The sequence below is a fragment of the Anser anser genome, assembly GCF_964211835.1.
Source record: "Anser anser genome assembly, chromosome: 9".
Taxonomy (NCBI): domain Eukaryota; kingdom Metazoa; phylum Chordata; class Aves; order Anseriformes; family Anatidae; genus Anser; species Anser anser.
This window is the reverse complement of record NC_139729.1, coordinates 19,890,854-19,907,579: the sequence shown is the minus strand read 5'-3', so window position 1 is coordinate 19,907,579 and position 16,726 is coordinate 19,890,854. Positions and strand designations below refer to the sequence as shown.

General features: G+C 38.2%; 2 protein-coding genes across 2 annotated transcripts in view; one reads left to right on the top strand and one right to left on the bottom strand.

The window, feature by feature from the left end:
- SENP5 (SUMO specific peptidase 5) overlaps nt 1-16,726 on the top strand; it is a 180,530-nt gene that overhangs the window by 7,958 nt on the left and 155,846 nt on the right. The gene's annotated exons all lie outside the window — the stretch shown is intronic.
- On the bottom strand, nt 28-16,076 carry KNG1 (kininogen 1). The gene is made up of 10 exons (XM_083848390.1): nt 15,749-16,076; nt 13,126-13,236; nt 12,065-12,149; nt 9,654-9,826; nt 7,871-7,978; nt 6,598-6,679; nt 5,333-5,505; nt 3,808-3,915; nt 2,774-2,863; nt 28-1,302 (listed from the first exon to the last, which is right to left on the bottom strand). Exons 1-10 carry the CDS (start codon nt 15,941-15,943, stop codon nt 568-570), a joined length of 1,860 nt encoding a protein of 619 aa, XP_083704516.1. The 5' UTR covers nt 15,944-16,076; the 3' UTR covers nt 28-567.

Genomic DNA, 16,726 nt, shown 5'->3' with positions numbered 1-16,726 from the left:
TTGCTTCGAGTCAAGAAACTGACAGGTGAAACAGGTTCCTTTATTTTATTTTCTTTTTTAAAAGATACACTTCAGGAAATTAGAGAAATATTATTTCAGATATCTAAGAAAGGCATCCTGGCGTTACGTTGGCTTGCTTTTGTCTTACACATACTTTGTTGAGATTTTTCATGTAGTTTCCAAATTTTTTGTGTAATTGTTTTAAACCTAATACAGTGAGAAGTGATCCAGTGGTTGACTGTGTGCTTCCAGCAACGTGAGGCAGGCGAGATAGTCGTGATTGTAACTTCTACAGCAGAAGGCTGTTGACTTGCCAGGTCCCTTTGCTAGACTGGTTCTGAATCATTGGTGCCACACCTGATTTATGTTTTTGTCAAATATGCAAAAGATATGCAAACTCGAAGTATTTATATATGGTCTTAGGTCCCTAGAAGCGCTGGTGACCTACACGAGTATCTTAGCTAAAAGAACAGGAGCTTTTGCCTCTTAGATCTTATAAATCTCAAAAGGCAATAATTTTCTGTTTTTCTCTGTATCACTTCCAGAGAGGATCCAACAATACTCGAACTATGGTAAAGCGTCTGAAAGATCAAAGCTCCTCTCTTCATTTTGGGGAGGCGCTGAGGTTTCTGTTGTAGGATTGACGTTTTCTACAGCAGAAGGCAAGAGATCCTCAATTGTGAATTCTCTGGGAAAGCTAGAAGGAACTGGAGGGTCCACAATTGATTTCCAGGGTTTTCCAGGACATCTGGGGAGAGGAGATTCTGGGCGATCTGGCAACCCCTCAAATAAAAACATATAAGGAAGATCTACTGGTTCGGCAGGAGTACCAGTTTCCGTTCCTGCAACCCCTGAGTTAACTAACTCTGATGCTGTTTCAGCACTGGGTGGTGGGAAGGTTTCCTTTTGGTTAAAAACCCTTTCACTGGATTCCTCAGAAGATTCAGATTTGGGATGTTTATGTTTACCATTTTTACTGTTTTTTCGATGCCTACACCCGTGGCTGGTTCTGTGCCCACAGTCAGTTTCCTGCCTGTGCCTTTTGGCAGACTCATCATCCTTTTTAAATCCATGCCCATGCTTATGCCCATGCTTATGACCGTGCTTATGCCCATGTTTATGCCCGTGTTTATGCTCAGGTTCACCTTCGCCTTCTTGCTGCTCTCCATCATCTTTTGTTTCTTTGCCAGGTGCTTGACTTTCTTCTTCATTTCTATCAGATGATGGAGTTTGATCCATGTGTTCTAGCGCAGCAAAGCTTCGGAAAGGAGTGAATCCTGGAGGCCTTCGTAAAAGTGTAGTCTAAAAAACATTGCAGTATTAGCTGTATTTGTTACACAAACAAGAGCAATAGCTTCAGATTTGGGGAATTCAGAGCCTAATTGCAATACACAAGTCAATTATCAAAAACATGTTATTAGATTTTTCCAGCAAACTTAATAATCTTTTCTATCTGTAATAAGCATGAAAATATGAATATCCTCCCCAGTAACTCCAGAGTATTTTAACAGCTCTATAATAAAAGTACAATTTATTTACCACTTAGCCCAGAGAAGCTGTGGATGCCCCATCCCTGGAGGTGTTCAAGACCAGGCTGGACGTGGCCCTGAGCAACCTAATCTAGCGGGTGGCGTCCCTGCCCATGGCAAGGGGGTTGGGACTGGGTGCTTTTTAAGGTCCTTTCCAACCCAAGCCATTCTATGATTCTATGAAATTCTGCCAACTTAACATGGGAATGATGCTACGGAGAGGAGCACACATAAGTATGTGTATTTGTTTTAATTTATGAATAATACAGTTGATTTCTAGGACTAAGTTTCCCTGCTGGTGTTAAAGTATAACATTTTAACATATAAAAACAATTTATTCTGAAGTTTGACACATCTCTGTATAGTCTAAGTGCAAGAATATACAAATGATCTGTGTCATTTTGTCATATGAAATGTAGCTATGCAGTTTTTCTTGATTTGACTTACGAATTTCATAGGATCGCTTAGAAATAATACATGCAGGTTAACACTAAAAAACTTATTTGTTACTGAGTAATCTCTTTTCCTCCATCAGTGTTCCACTGAAAGGTGAAGACTGAATGCCTGGTGGAAACATGGGTTTTGTTTCTGACCGCCAAAGTGTCTGATCCTTATCTAACTGCAAATCAGGGTTGTTTAGGGTGGAGCTAAATTTCAAAGTTGTTATGGCTACAATATTTTAATGGAAACAAAAGAGATCCATTTATTAGTTGATATATAATGAATGAATAGATAGTTATGAAGGTTCTGAGCAGAGTGAAGTTGCTGAATACAAATGCAGGTTAATTAGTTTCACTTTATTCAGTATGTCTTCTCTTCTTGATCAGGGAGCATGAGGATCCCTGGATTTATTTAAAAACAAACAAAAACCTGCAATCAAATATGTTTTTGGCAATGCATTACAAATAATAATTCAAAGAAGTTGATGGGGCTCACTACTTCAGAACTTAAGTGATAACGCATAGGAGCAGTCAACAATGTTCTCACTGCCCTGTTGCCTTTTGTTTGTATTTCTGTAATCACTGTTGTCCACTGTCTCATGTTGTGGCAAAACTGACTTTGATGTCACAAGTTGCTGAGGTTAGAGGGCGAGAGGGAAGAGAGTGGCATTGCTGAGGTCTTTAAAAGAATAATGTATTCCTTTATTTTTGGTACAAAATAGGGGATCATTTGGAATGGGGAAAGAATTTAATGTCTGTCTTTGTTCTATTCTCTTCATTACCAATTATCATAAGTAATCATACCATTGGCTGGCCTTCAGAGCAGTTAACCTTGGCAGAGGTTGTATTCTGCCATGGGACCACATAAATTTGTGCTTCACAGTACAATGGTGGCTGTTGACAAAACAAAACAAAAAAGCATCTTAAGGCAACAACAGAAAAGAGGAGTGCACACAAAAATATTAATTTTTAATAATACTTTTAAATACTAGAAATTGTACTTGGATATCAGTGAAATCTGTCTTAGTGATGGAGAGGTCTGTATTGAGACAGATAACTGCTTAGCTTTTTGAGGTTATAGGATGCATTCAGCTTTGGATTGGAGATTGGATCTTAAAAGACTGGGTTGTTCATGCCCAGCACTTTTGGAGCATTATTTAATCTTCAAGATATTCCTAACAAATACTGTTTGATGATCGTATTACCTCTACTGAAATTTCAGGAAACTGGGGAGGAGGAGGGAGAAGCAATTTTTTTTCTAGGTAATGCCAGCTGTACTAACAGTTTTAACTCTCGGAGGTAAGCACTGTTCATATGGTGGGAAAAAGAAGTGGAAATAAGGCTTTTCTTTCCCAAATAGCTCCTTCAATAATGTTTTCTGGGCTTATCAACATTGCTTTCCAGTGTCTGGAACAGATTTTCAAATTATCAGCAGCACGTACTCCAGAAGCATAATTCCTTTGTGCACCAGTAACACTAAAATCTCCTGCTTTCCTCAGCTGAAAGTGCCACAGGTTCAGGAGCATTGCAGTCATTTTTTTATCGCAATAACCTCCTTTCTTTGATTCTTTAATATCATAATAAAGTCCCTTTTGCTTTACAGTGAGCACTACAATACTGCAGTTGGAGTGACTCAGTTTAAGCTTCATGTTTTACTGCCATTGTCACTGGCTTGGAGTTACAAACACTGGAAGGTATCCTTGTTGAAGCAAAAATTTATGGGGAGAGGTAACAGGAATCGGGATCAGATGTGAGTTTACTTCATGTGCTTACCAGTTCACGTGCAAATGAATTTGTCCATTAGGAACATTACAATTGGCAACATCCTCATTACTTACACTGTCTGTTGTGGCTTCACAGTTTTCATGAAGCTTTTCAAACTCTTTCTTTGAACAGTTTGTCTTCTGGGCTCCAAACGTTAGACGGTAGTTTTGTCCTGCAACCACCTGAAAAATCAGCAAGAAGGCTTTCTGTGGTAAAGGCATTTTTACTGAAAAGGGTTCAGAGAAAAGATGGCTTTCTACAAGCTTATACTACTTGTAGTCTATAAGACCTGACCCCTGGGACAACATATGTTAAGAACAATATTAAAATATTTGACAGCAAACCTGTCTGCTTCTAATCAACTCACGTATTTATTCCAGTTCCCATTCTCAGAAATTCCAGCATAGCAACTGTAGGAGGGAGAGAGAGGTCAGAATAACGGGCCCACAGTTTTGGCTTTGTTTTATTGGATGCCTGTCGTAATTTATTAATAACAAATGAAATCATTAGAGACACTATTGCAGGGAGCCAAATATGATGTAAGAAGAGTTGAATGTTAGTAAAATGAAGTGCGTGGTGAACAGGCTCAGTTGAAAATAAATGCATTTGCCAAATGTATTAAGGAGAGAAACCTCATTGTTCGAAGAGTGTGCCTGGTACGAGCTGTCTTAGTATTTTTACACAGCCCGAGATAACGTATCTTGCTATAGAGACAGCAGGAAAAACATGAAATTGTCTTTTTAAGTCCCTTATTAAAAATTATGTGTGTTAATACTGATCATGATATGAAACATGAGAAGGAAAAAATGTTTAAATGATGAAAAAGCAGAATTGTTATTAGTAAGATAAGTTATTCAGGAAAACTTATGTATGCTTCTAGTGCATTCTCCGGTGGTACTGCTCATGCTCATGAGAAGTTCTCAAGAAAGTATTTTCTGAACTTCTCCACTGTTTTATCTTCAGTTCTTTCCTAAACCTCTGTTTTGATATGTTGGGACAGTAAAGTAGGCAAACAGAAATGCTGACCAGTATTATCCTCGTGGTTTCTTGTTCTTTAGCTGGATTTATCTGTGTATCTTGTTATTGCAGAGGTGTTTTCTTGTGAGCCTAGTTGGAGTATTATTAGCAGCAGAATTAGTGTATGAAATAACAGATTTATGAGGGGAATTGGGAAGCCCCATTTCTTGGAGCTTACAGCTACTGTAGACGATGCCTAAAATAACATACAGAGTATTGGTGTTGTGGAGTAGTTTTTGCCTAATAAATCTTTTCTACTTTTAAAAAGTCTATGGAATGTCACAAAGGCTGATTAAAAGGGGTACTGATACAGAAATCCGATAGGCAACAATTATGTTTAAAGAAAAAAAAAATCAAGGACTGGAGATGTTTCAATCCAAGCCAAGGTCGATTAAATTTCACCAGAAAAAGTGTGTAGATCCCTCAGTTACCATGCATATCAAAATATAGAGATAAACATTATTTGAAGTTGAAATATTAATGTTAGCTAACACTTAGTTCAGACCAGTAACACTGCCATGTCTGTTCTTCATTTCTGTGGTATATGGAGAATCAGTTCTAACAGGAAGAGTGAGTCCCAACCTGCACTGTTGCTGATGCTATTGCTCCAGCTTTATAGTAGAAGTCATCATTGGTCTCTGAGTTATACTTCTTCATAGAAACCTCCAGCAGTTCCTTCAGTTCTGGACTGTCGTCGGGGATAGCCCTTGGACAACCAGGACAAATGAGAGTGGGAGGATTTACCACGTCTTCAGCTGCAAGAAACCAACAGATTTCAGATCTAAGGAACAGAAGTTTCAACATAAATAGATATAGGTTGGGAAAAACAGTTATTCTTAAACCCCTGCCTTCTGGCAAACTTCAGATTTGAGTCTATCAAATTAAGCCAAAACAGAGTTGTGTTTTATATGATCAACGTCATTATATATTGGTTATCTCAAAGAGCACTTAGTGTCACATTGGATACATAACAGAGAAACAAGAATTGTGTGTACTGACTGCAGATAGCTAGCAAATAAAGGCAGGGAACAGCTACATGTATGGAAGAACCTGAAGCAGGGAAAACAAGTGGTGCATGATATTGGCAATGAATGGGTGTGTTGAGGAATATCATTATAATTTATGGGAGAAAAGCAAACCAATGGGTAATGGGTGAGAATGCAGCACTTACTGCATAGAGTAATGCTGTACTCCCTGTTCTAAAGCTCTGAAGCTGTCACAATCTGTGTCCAAATAGATGGCTGCAGGAAAAAGTGACAGTAAGAAAACCATCTGGGGGTGTGATTGTAATGAACTTAAAATTCTAAGTAGCTTACTTACCAGAGGAAAAGAAGACAACCTCTAATGTATGAAATTTAAGTATAAGTATTCAGTAGGAAATAAATAATGGTAGTATCGATAGCTGAATTACCAATTTTGGACAATGTCTTAAAGTCCGCAGCTCCGTTGCCTTTCAAAAGAATACATTAGAGCTCTTCGGAAGGTTAGGTGGAGTTACTTATTTAACGTGATTTTAACTTGGTTGTATTTGTGATAGAGAAGGAAGTAATTTTTGTAGGAAGCAATACTCTGAGTTTATATCTGAGAGTCAGCAGGCAGCGCCATGTCATAGCAATAGGGCAGTACACAAATGATAAAATAAAACTTTCATTTGCATATGAAATACTTGTAGGAAGTCAAAAACATTCCATGGTAATACTTCATTAAGAGGCGATGCCGTTTTTATCTCAGAATAATTGCTTTTCTTGTTATTATCTGTTCTTACCACTTGCGCTTTTATCTCTTTTATGACTATGAAAAACAATAAAATTGTAGAATTTTCAGAACTGGTCACACCAGTTACATACCTGGGAACTTGCACTGGCTTGCAACATCTACAATCTCTGCCTGAATATTTTCATAAGCTTTGGCATCACATTTACCTATACGCTGGAATTAAAAAAAAAAAAAAAAGTCATTATTATTTGGAAATAATGAATAAGCTAACATCCTAATAGCTTCTTGCTAACAGAGTAAGTCAAGCATACTGCTGATAAATCCTTCCTTCGATATACTGGGAGCAAGCAGCCTGACAGACAATTTGCACAGCCAATAAATGATCAGGGTTTAAAAGGACCACTCAGAGAAATTAAAACCATAAAGGAGAAGATGAAGGAACTATCTGTATGTATTCCAAAGAAGGGAAGAGGTTTACAAACGGAATCCTGTTTTATGGAGAACTCACTGGAATTTGTCTCGAACTGTAAAAACCAAAAGGAAGATTACACAACTAACAAATCAAACACTACTGAGTTTCCGGGCCTGCTTGTATTCATCCCAGTGCTCTAAGGGAATTGTGGTAGATGATGTGCTTAAGATTGCCGTGGTATTTTAGGGCTGGAAGGAAAAAAAAAAAAAAGTGATCCTGTTCTTTTTTACATGTCATAAACCCATAAAACTTATGTCTGTACCCTTCAAAATCTTAGAAATTAGAATAAGGAAAGAATTAAGGGGCATGAATACATCAAAGGGAGTCGGTTTTATTGTTGTAGACAAAGGTTGTATTTTGTAGATTTGTCCAAGTTCTTCAAAAGGATCGACAAAAGTGGGTAGAGACCTACCTTGTTGATAATGTGTGCTTATGGTTTCAGAGAAGTTTTAATGAAGTCACTTATCAAAGACTCTAAAGGAAACAAATTAACTGTAGAATAAGAAGAAAGGCCCTTGCATGGATAAATAACCAGTTAAAACACACAAAACAGCATAGGGCTAACGATCAGTCTCACAAAGGCAGGAATTCAAGAGCTGGGTGTCACAGAGTTTTGACCTGGCAGAAGGAAATTAATGTAGAGAAATGTAAAGTGGCGCACATGGAGAAACCCATCCTAATGCCATGCTAGGCACTGAGCTGGCTGTTGCGATTCAGGATCTTAGGGCTAAGATACTTGAAAATGTCATCCATGAAAATGTCTGCCTTGTAGTTTATAGACAGTTATCTATAAACCTGGATTTAAACTTCATTAGCTAAGTAAGACTTAAAAATACATATAAATAAAATATAAATACGTATTTGAGTCAGGCCTCAACCATTATTTTTTAATATGATATTTTTGTGATAAACAGGTTTTGAAGATTACTTACGCCTCTAGAAATGGTTTTGCACTCTTTAGTTAACTCTTGAAATTGTGCTTTGGAGCAATTCGTCTCCTTGATTTCATATTTGATTATGTAATTCCATCCAGCTACCACCTGGAACAGATATTTAGGAGATATCTGTGTTATGTAAACTAATACAAACGTGGAAGTTAAACTATTAAATTCAATCAGCAAAGAAAGCAACACCACCCTTCCACCCATCGAATCACATTGAGCCATACAGTGCTCATGGCAAAAACAAACCCAAAAAGTGTTGTCCTTGTGATACAGGAAGTAAACAAAGTCATGTAGTAATTAGAAATGCAGTTTGTATTCAGATCCTGCTTCTGGCAGGCCTGCAGCCTTGTAATGCATGGTTCCATGCACTTTCCTCCCAAGAATCTGTTCCTTATTACTCCCAGTGACGGGAAGTTGCTCTAGATGGATGACTGCACTAACGCAGCTTGGCAGTTCCCGTGTTCCTGAGTAGGTGACATAGTAAAATAGTATGTGAATAATGTAACTTTACACTGCTGGCATCGTTTGTTATTGAGTGTCCTGCATTTGTCATCTACTTGTAATTCTGTCTGCTTTGGGCTTTTTCCCCTTTTCCTTTTTTGTCCTGATTTTTGACCTCTTTTCATTTTCTCTTCAGGAAGCAGTTCTGTTTCCCTCACTGTGGCTATTGATCCTCACCCATGGAATGTCTCCATGTCAGAGTGTTGTGTCAGGTAGTATTGGATTAAAAAAAGGGAAATAAGAATCAAATGTAGATGCTTTCCATCACAGATCAGTTAAAGTAGAGGGCTCTGACTAGTCTCTCTTGGCCAGAAATGACATGATAGCTTAATTTCCAGCTGCTGAATTGCAGTCTCTGTGACATTTGGTCATATGGCTTAAGTCTTGTGTAAGCTTGTCTTTCAGCTAAGAGGATCATTGCCATCAGTAAATAAAGGAAGAACTGTGAATTAAATCATGGGTCAAATTGACATGAGACTAGAAGATGCTTTTTGGCTAAGCAAATATGTACACCTTCAAAGAAAATGGTTTGTAGCTGGTGTCAGGTTATTATAAGCTAGTTAAAAAACAAATTAGAGGCTTTGCTTTCTAGCAACATCACACCAGGAGAGCCTTTCATGGGGAAATAACTGTTGCATGGAATACTAGATAACAAGGAATTTCTGCGACCTGAGCATTCATTTCTTGCAAAGCAGATATTCCTCTGTGCAGAAATCCTTCAGCCAGTGACATGCTGACTTCTTGTTTTTCACATACATTTTTTCCTTTATTTGGTTTAGCTATCCTATAGTGGATATCAGCTACTGACATACGGGTCCTATTGCATTGCCAAAATGTAGGTGCCTGCTACTGTTTGAGAGGCTGTGGAGCATACGAGACATCTGCACAGGCTGGCACAGACCCTAGGAGAGGCCTGTTCCTGCTGGAGCTTCAGGGAGAAGCCAAGAGGAATACTCGAGAACATCTGAGATGACACAAGATGCCTGTGTCAGCACTGAATAAAAACAAACTGGTGCTGAACATTGGTTAATTGCAGCTGCAGAGAAAGTGTTTAAAATCAGTTTGTAAAGTTGACAGCTCTGGAAATTCTGTAGGTAACAGTTTTTGATTTCTTACAAATGGAGTTATTTACACGGTCTACACTCTATATGCATTCCATTCACTTCTGTTATGAAATGTAAAACACCTTAAAATCAGAAATGAATACATAAAACAAACAAAATACCTTTTTTTTTTTTTTTGAACATGTAGAGAAAAGTCCCATACAGACCTGTCTTTTAGCTTCCTCTATTTCCACAAGTTTAAAGAGGTTGACTTCACCACTGTGCTTGTTGAACTTCTGAATGGCTCGCTTCAGAACTTCTGATACTTGTAAGCTGTCGCTTGATATATCATGAAAGCATCCAAGACATACAGCCTTAGAAAGCGTTATCTTGGGTGGAACTGGAAAAGAAAGAAACAAAAAACATGCAGGGCTTCGTGTAAAGAAGCTTGAAGTTTTGATTTTTCATGTCTGGGAATGAAAGAGAAGGTTCAATGAGCAAGAATCTTTCCTGCTTTTAATAAGAGCGATCAGCAAAACCCAGATTTCAGTTTCACAGAATCATCTAGGATGTTTCAGGGCCTGCAAAGACATTCACTGTATTTAGATGCTTGCTTCTGTGTGTGGCGGTACGGGAAAATTTCATCCATGATATTTGGATCCATCAGTGAACTTAATTCAGAGGAGTAAATGAGTTCAGGAGCCATCAGATCTCTGAAAGACCTTCCAGGTAGTTTTGGCACCAACAAGGAGGGGTGTTACCCTCATCCACCTCATCCAGTTAGGGAAGAAATCAGTGGAGGTCACAACTAGAAGAGATGTTCTTCAGATCCTTCAGAGCTCACCTACGGTGTGCAGCTGCTTCCTGTGCTCACCGTGTTTCAGGAGGGGGACTTGGACAGGAGAGTTTTGGCTCAGCCACGTGAACTGCCCTGACTTTGAGCTTCTTAGGGACTGTAGATGAGCTTTTCTACTGCTTTGTTGGCTGAACTCTTCCTGCTAGTCACTTTGGCTGCCAGTTACCACTTTGTGTTACCCTCAGGCTTAACCAACTTGGTTGTCGATAGGCAAGTTTGATGGGGATTCTGTTTCCTTCTACTAATCCTATTAACTGTCTTTCCTTTCTGGTAATCATGGATTGGATTTTCATAAATCAATTTTATAGTTCAGTACATAAATTAATTTCATGATTCAGTGAGCTTGGGAATCAAAGTGGGACATTGCATGGTCTCTGTGGAATTGAAATAAAGTTTGTGTGCCTGATCCTCAGCTGGCAAAAACTGGCTTTAATGGAGTTATGCCAGCTTGTACCAGCCAGGGAACAAGTCCAGGGTCAATATATATATGTTACAGAAAAATGACACTGTTTTCAGGGAGTAATCACCAAGAAGATAATAAAACAGTACACCCAGTTCTAAAAGGACTGTGTTCTCAACATTTTTATACATTTTTGTAAAAGCTGAGCAAATGTACATGCTTTTTTCAGTTGCTATAATGTGGTAACGAGATGAGCTTCTTATGCTGGATATGACTTTTTTTTTTTAATTCATGTATGTTTTTTTAGCTTACTAAAATACCCAAATGCTAATTTCCCATGCACTCTCTGTGAGATTCATGCACCTTTTGTTGGCAACTAGATGTCACCATTGCCCTACAAATGTATTTGAAACCAAGTGGCCTTTATGCAGTAGTAGAGCATGGAGTTTGTGTGTACTGCAGTTCCTAGAAAGACACTGATTGTAGGTACAGACATGGTAGCTTTAAACAAGATAAAAAGGAACAAAAACCAGAGATAACCTGCCAAACATTTCAGAAGTCATGTTACCAGTTAGATGGATATTTTAAAACTAGCTTGGATTTGTCTTACATGAATGCTAGTTATAGATATGTAAAGATCTCAGTTGCAAAGCTTTCATACAATGCGACTTGATAAAGAAAAGTACTTCTTTTGATTAAGAAAATTATTATGTGAACATAATAGTCATATATGAATGTCTTATAGGCAAGAAATGTAGTACTCAATGTTAAGGTCTAAAAGGTAGTATACCTTCTCTCTTATTTGATTCTATCCCTACTGGATTGTATTATTTATTAGATGAAAATTTCAGTTGTGACTAGATTTTTCTTTAGGTAAAATTTAACAGAAATTATATTGTCACTTTTAGTTTGGAGAAAATTAAGATACAGTTTTGTCATAATTTTTTTCCCTATTCATTTCTGGTACAATTTCATACTTGAATAAGTAAGGACAGAAATTTGAAGTGTGATAAGGGGTATCTAATCTCTAGGTTACTGATGTGCTTTTTGGTCTAAAGCAAATTAATTTCAACCTGGTGTAATTCTAATGTTTGAAGAAACTTGCTACACACCCAAGTGCCACTTTAGATCACCAGGAAACAAGGCTGTCTCCATAGACAGAAGTTACCACTGCTTCACTGGCTTAGTTTATATATGCATACAAGTGGAGTGAAAATTTTACCTTTAACATGTAGTTGCTTATGCAAGATGATTTATGAGTGTCTGAACAGAATGATGAGGAGCTCCTACCTTTAAAATTTCCTGAAAGCCTCAGTACGATGCTTTCCCCGTTCTTATTTGTCAATGTACTTTTTGAATGCTGTCCCCAAACAATTACATACCTGGAACAATTTTGCAATCTTGCGAAACATTACTTGTTCCTTCAACATTATTAATGTGAACTTGAGCTGTGCATTCTCCTGTTTTCTGCAAATACATATGACAACATTTGTCTTAAGATTGCTTGATGAAGAAAAATACTGTGCTATATATTCCTCTAGTTATTGAACAAAGCTGACAGTTGCAAGTTCAGTTTGGGAAACAAGTTGATATGTACATTTGTAGTTATGTCAAATTTGCTGTTTTGTTCCTGGAAAAGGATCTGTTTTGTTGTTTGTGAGGAGATCAGGGGATGAACTGAGCATGTAATTTGGAAGTTAGCTTTGTATCATGGTTGATGCGTGTTAATTAATGAAGAATTTACAGTCAGAATAAAGGAAGTGAACACATCCTCATGAATAAATCTAGGTAAATACATAATTTAAGTAATTTCCTCTCTGCTGATACAATATATACAACAGTGATCATGACATTCCACATTGATTCACATGCTGTGGTCACTCTCAGCCCTTTCTTTGCATTGTGTACAGTGTGACATACGAGTGACCTGCTGGCTACGTGTAGCATTCCTGCATGCTACGTGGGCCTGATTGCACCTCCTCTCTAGGTGCTCTGTAGTGGCATGAGCCAGACAGGCTTTGCACTGCTAGCCACCCTCTGGTGAACGTTCTGCCACAGTGGCTTCCATATCAGTGATTTTCTTGGTGCCAACCTGAAGACAGTTTGGTTACGCAAGTTTACATAGACACAAGTACCAGAGAGTCTGACAGCCCCCACACTCTCGTTGTGCAAGTATCTTCTCTTGGATTTATTGTGAACCTTCATACTGAACCTCTGAAGTGATCCTTTCTGCTGATATTTAGGATTTTAATGGTAAACTCACAAATATTAGTGGTTAACTTCAGGGTTGTAAACAGCTCTGTACTGTACTTTAGTCCTATAAGCTCCCAAAAGCCACAGAGCTAACAAAGTTAAATTCTGTATTGTTTCCCAGGATGCTGCGGTCCTGGCCATTATACTGATGGTTCTCTACAGAGAACCTTTAAAGAGGTTAGACACTTACTGCTTCTGCAGATGCTTTGTAATCACAGTCCTGCCAGAATTTGTTCTCCTCAGCGGCACAAGTGGTCTCTTGTATTCGATATTTCACGTGGAGTTGTTTGTCAGGACCTACCTGGATGAAAACAATATATGTGTCATCATTTGCACAGTGATAAATCTGGACATCAGTGAAAAGATAAGAGCTTTGAGGGGTAAATACTATCCTATCCTGGCAATGCCCAGCCTGCCTTCACATCACGCACGGTAACAGGGTACTTATGCTGCCCTGCCTACTTAGGGGAAAGGGGCAAGGGTGGGCTCTGGAGCCAGCCTTTGGCTGTACTTGCAGTTTTTCTATAGGCATTAAAGGCTGAGCCGCTCTTAGGGGTGGCCTCAGGATTTCCCTAAGATGAAATACAGACAAACTATTCAGCAAAGGTTAGCCTGACCACTGGAAGCATTTCTGATGTTGGTAAATAAGTAGGGGGCATTTTCTCCTCGCCATAAACAGAGCAGTAAGCCTCTGCCTACAGGGAACATTAACACACTGCAGTATTTGTGGTTCTTCCTTCAGAGGACATACAAAGCCAGAAGTTCCTAGTAATTTACTGCCACTAAAAATGCTCTGCTAGCGTACTATTTCAAACACAGGCAATTGCTGTACTTTAATATTAATTCTTCTAGCGGTATCATTTAAGGATAATGAAGTAATCATTCTTGGTTTAGTGGTACCAAGAAAGAGAAGCTGAGTTGGTATGGGTGGAGTATTTACACTGGTGTAGGTGAAGACAGAATTATATTCTGTGTTCTTTCAATTCCTGTTGTGCATTGCTACACCTCTGTAGTATACCTAAGTAGAGGTATGCGATGTAATGGCTGCAGGCTGTAAAACAGGATGAAAGGGTCTCTAGAAATATAATGGAGTTAATCCTCAGCAGGTGTAAACTGACATTTATGGAGCTGCATCAGATTATACTGTCTGGGATGTGGATTTAAAGAGCCAAATTGTGTTGTCTGTTACAGTTTTCTAAATCTGGAATAAATCAGTTCAGTGAGTAAATGAAACACGTGAGAAAAGATATTGTTTCTGCATGTTATTTGTTGTTGGTTTATTTCATTATTATTATGAACAGTTATGTCTTTAACTGGGGCAGGTTCAGTCTTCCACCAGTCAGCTTTTATGTTTTATTACCTTATCAATAATGAATGTACATGAATATGTAATAACCAGCTATTTAATTAATGCATTCAAGATTGTGAGACTAGCAATGAGTAAAATCTATGCCCTTTTTGGAAAAAAGAATGCACAATATGAAGAAAGCTCTTTTGTGGATTCCTTTTCTCTGTTTTTTTCTTAACATCACAGTCTGACCAGTGATTCAAAGTAATAATTCATTTCCACCTCAGATCTTTTTAAGAAAAGGCAGTATATCGAGAGAAGGGAAGAAGAATTGCAATAAATATGTATTCTTAAACATAGAATGTTATTTAAGGTAAAATACTGAAAATAACATCTGTCCTTTGGAGAAGGAAGCAGTGTTATAGCTCTAATAGAAGGAAGCAAAAAGGAAGTCGGTGTTATAGCTGCGGTATAAAGATGTTTGCATTTGGCTGTTGTTGAGGATGCATGTAGTTCTGTGAAAACAGTGGGATTATTCATTTGTTTAATATTAATTATATAAAGGCCTTGACAGACTTTAGTCTTTGTCACTACAGGCTAAGATCTCCCCACTTTGAAAACAGTAAAACCAGAGGATAGATGCCAGGAGGTGTGGGTGGTTTCCTGTAAGGCATTTAGCAATTCATGTCCCCTTTTGAGCTCAATTTCTATCTGGGTAAAAAAAAAAAAAAAAAAGTGTCTTGTGACTCTGGAGTGCAAAATATTCTTTCTGACACTGGGTTTCTTGTGTTTTGCATCTGAAAACCCAATTCAGTAGAAAAAAATGCTAATGTTGTTTTCAAGTAAAGTAATGCTTGTCATTATTATGGTAATACCATTTTTGTATGCCTCTCAGAGGTAAATACTCTTTGTTAGATTAACTTTGTACAGAAGGACTCCAGGCAAAAGATCATGTTTCATTCTTTTTTTCTTCTGTAATTTTAGCTGTCACCCTGTTTGACTAAAATATCACCTAGTGCCTTTAGATACATCTGTTACTCAGGACTAGCATCAATCAAATAATATTCACAAACAATTTATTCACAGTATTGCTGAGCTTTATTGGGTCATTCTTTCTTTTTTTTATGCATGACACCAGCTCTTCCCAATTCAAGATAACATCCAGGTTTTTTTAATAACCATTGATCTCAAGAACCTTACTGATGATAGAGAGGGGTAGGATTCCCAAAGAAAGGAGAAAACTGAATGGACAAGTAAGACACATTTTATTAGTGATATAAGTTTCCTGTTCTCTACTCCTTCCATTAATAAGCAATTTACCAGCACCACAGCTCCATTGATAAGAACATCCCTGCTTGTCATGGTGACAAATATCTCACCGTGCAAGCCATTGCTTTTATTTTTTTAAACTTTTTTTGCAAGACACTTTGCTGTCACGCTTGCTATATTTTGTGAATGAGATGGAGCAAATCTGATTCAGAGCGCATAAACAATTCTAACATGCTTTTTTGTGAAGTCTACTTACTGTTCTCTTGGCTTCCATCACCATGTACAGAGCAAACTGATTACCAGAAGTGCTGTCTCCATTATATTTCTTCAGTGCTGTGTCAACAGCTTCGAAGACATCAGGGTTATCACAGTCCAAAAACTCAAATGGAAGAGGGGTGGCTCTGCTAGAAAGAAAACTACAGCAGAGTGCTAGCACAATGAAAGGTTTCATAACTGGACAAAAAAAGGTGCCCTGAATGAGAAGGGTTGTTAAAAAGCAAATGGAAAAGGAATGCCTGACAAGGATTTAGTTACCTCTTCTGTTTTTCAGGACCAATAGCAAAGTAAACAGAATGAGCAGTTGCTGGGGTTGGTTAGTTCTCATCGTGCCCTGTTTATACTGCAAATAAACTTCTGAGTTTCTCTAAACAAACTTTGTGTGGTCACCAGAATGACACTAAGGTTATCCACCTGCCATCAAGATAACAGCTAACTGGCTGCAGCTGGACGTGGGTTTAGATGAAGCACAATGACCCCTGAGCAAAGGAGAAAGCAGTGTTTGTGGCTTTCTGGCCTTTATTTTAACACCAAAACTGCTACTCGCAAAGAATTTTAGGGGGTTTACATAAAACACCCAAGAAGGTCGCAAAGGTAATGAAGTTCTAGTTCTAGACAACAGCACTGTAAATTTTATAGGTGTTTAGTGCTCACACTGCAATAGTTCCAAGAAGTCAGAACATAAGTAAAATAAGTCTTTGGACAGATGCACATCATTAAAGGTCACATAACTCTTCAACAGCAGCTGATAACCCTCATCCTTCACCCTGCTTTTGGAAGTGACTGTCTTTGCCATCATGTGGAGGCTACCATTGGATCATGCTTTAGCCAGTCTTCATAATGTTTTGTTGTCATTACAGATGGGAAAATGATGCCTTAGAACAAGGGCTTCAGGAATGTTGCCTGTATTGGGCAGAGCCAGAATTAGAGCTGGCTGGGAACATCTGGCACTTGTTGG

Excerpts from the sequence above, each read along its gene's own strand:
- KNG1 (XM_083848390.1), bottom strand. The coding sequence starts at position 15,943 with ATGAAACCTTTCATTGTGCTAGCACTCTGCTGTAGTTTTCTTTCTAGC. Across the intron at positions 7,979-9,653 it reads TAGAGGAAGCTAAAAGACAG|GTGGTAGCTGGATGGAATTA; the intron begins GTCTGTATGGGA and ends TATCTGTTCCAG. Across the intron at positions 3,916-5,332 it reads TAGCATCAGCAACAGTGCAG|GTGGTTGCAGGACAAAACTA; the intron begins GTTGGGACTCAC and ends CTGATTTTTCAG.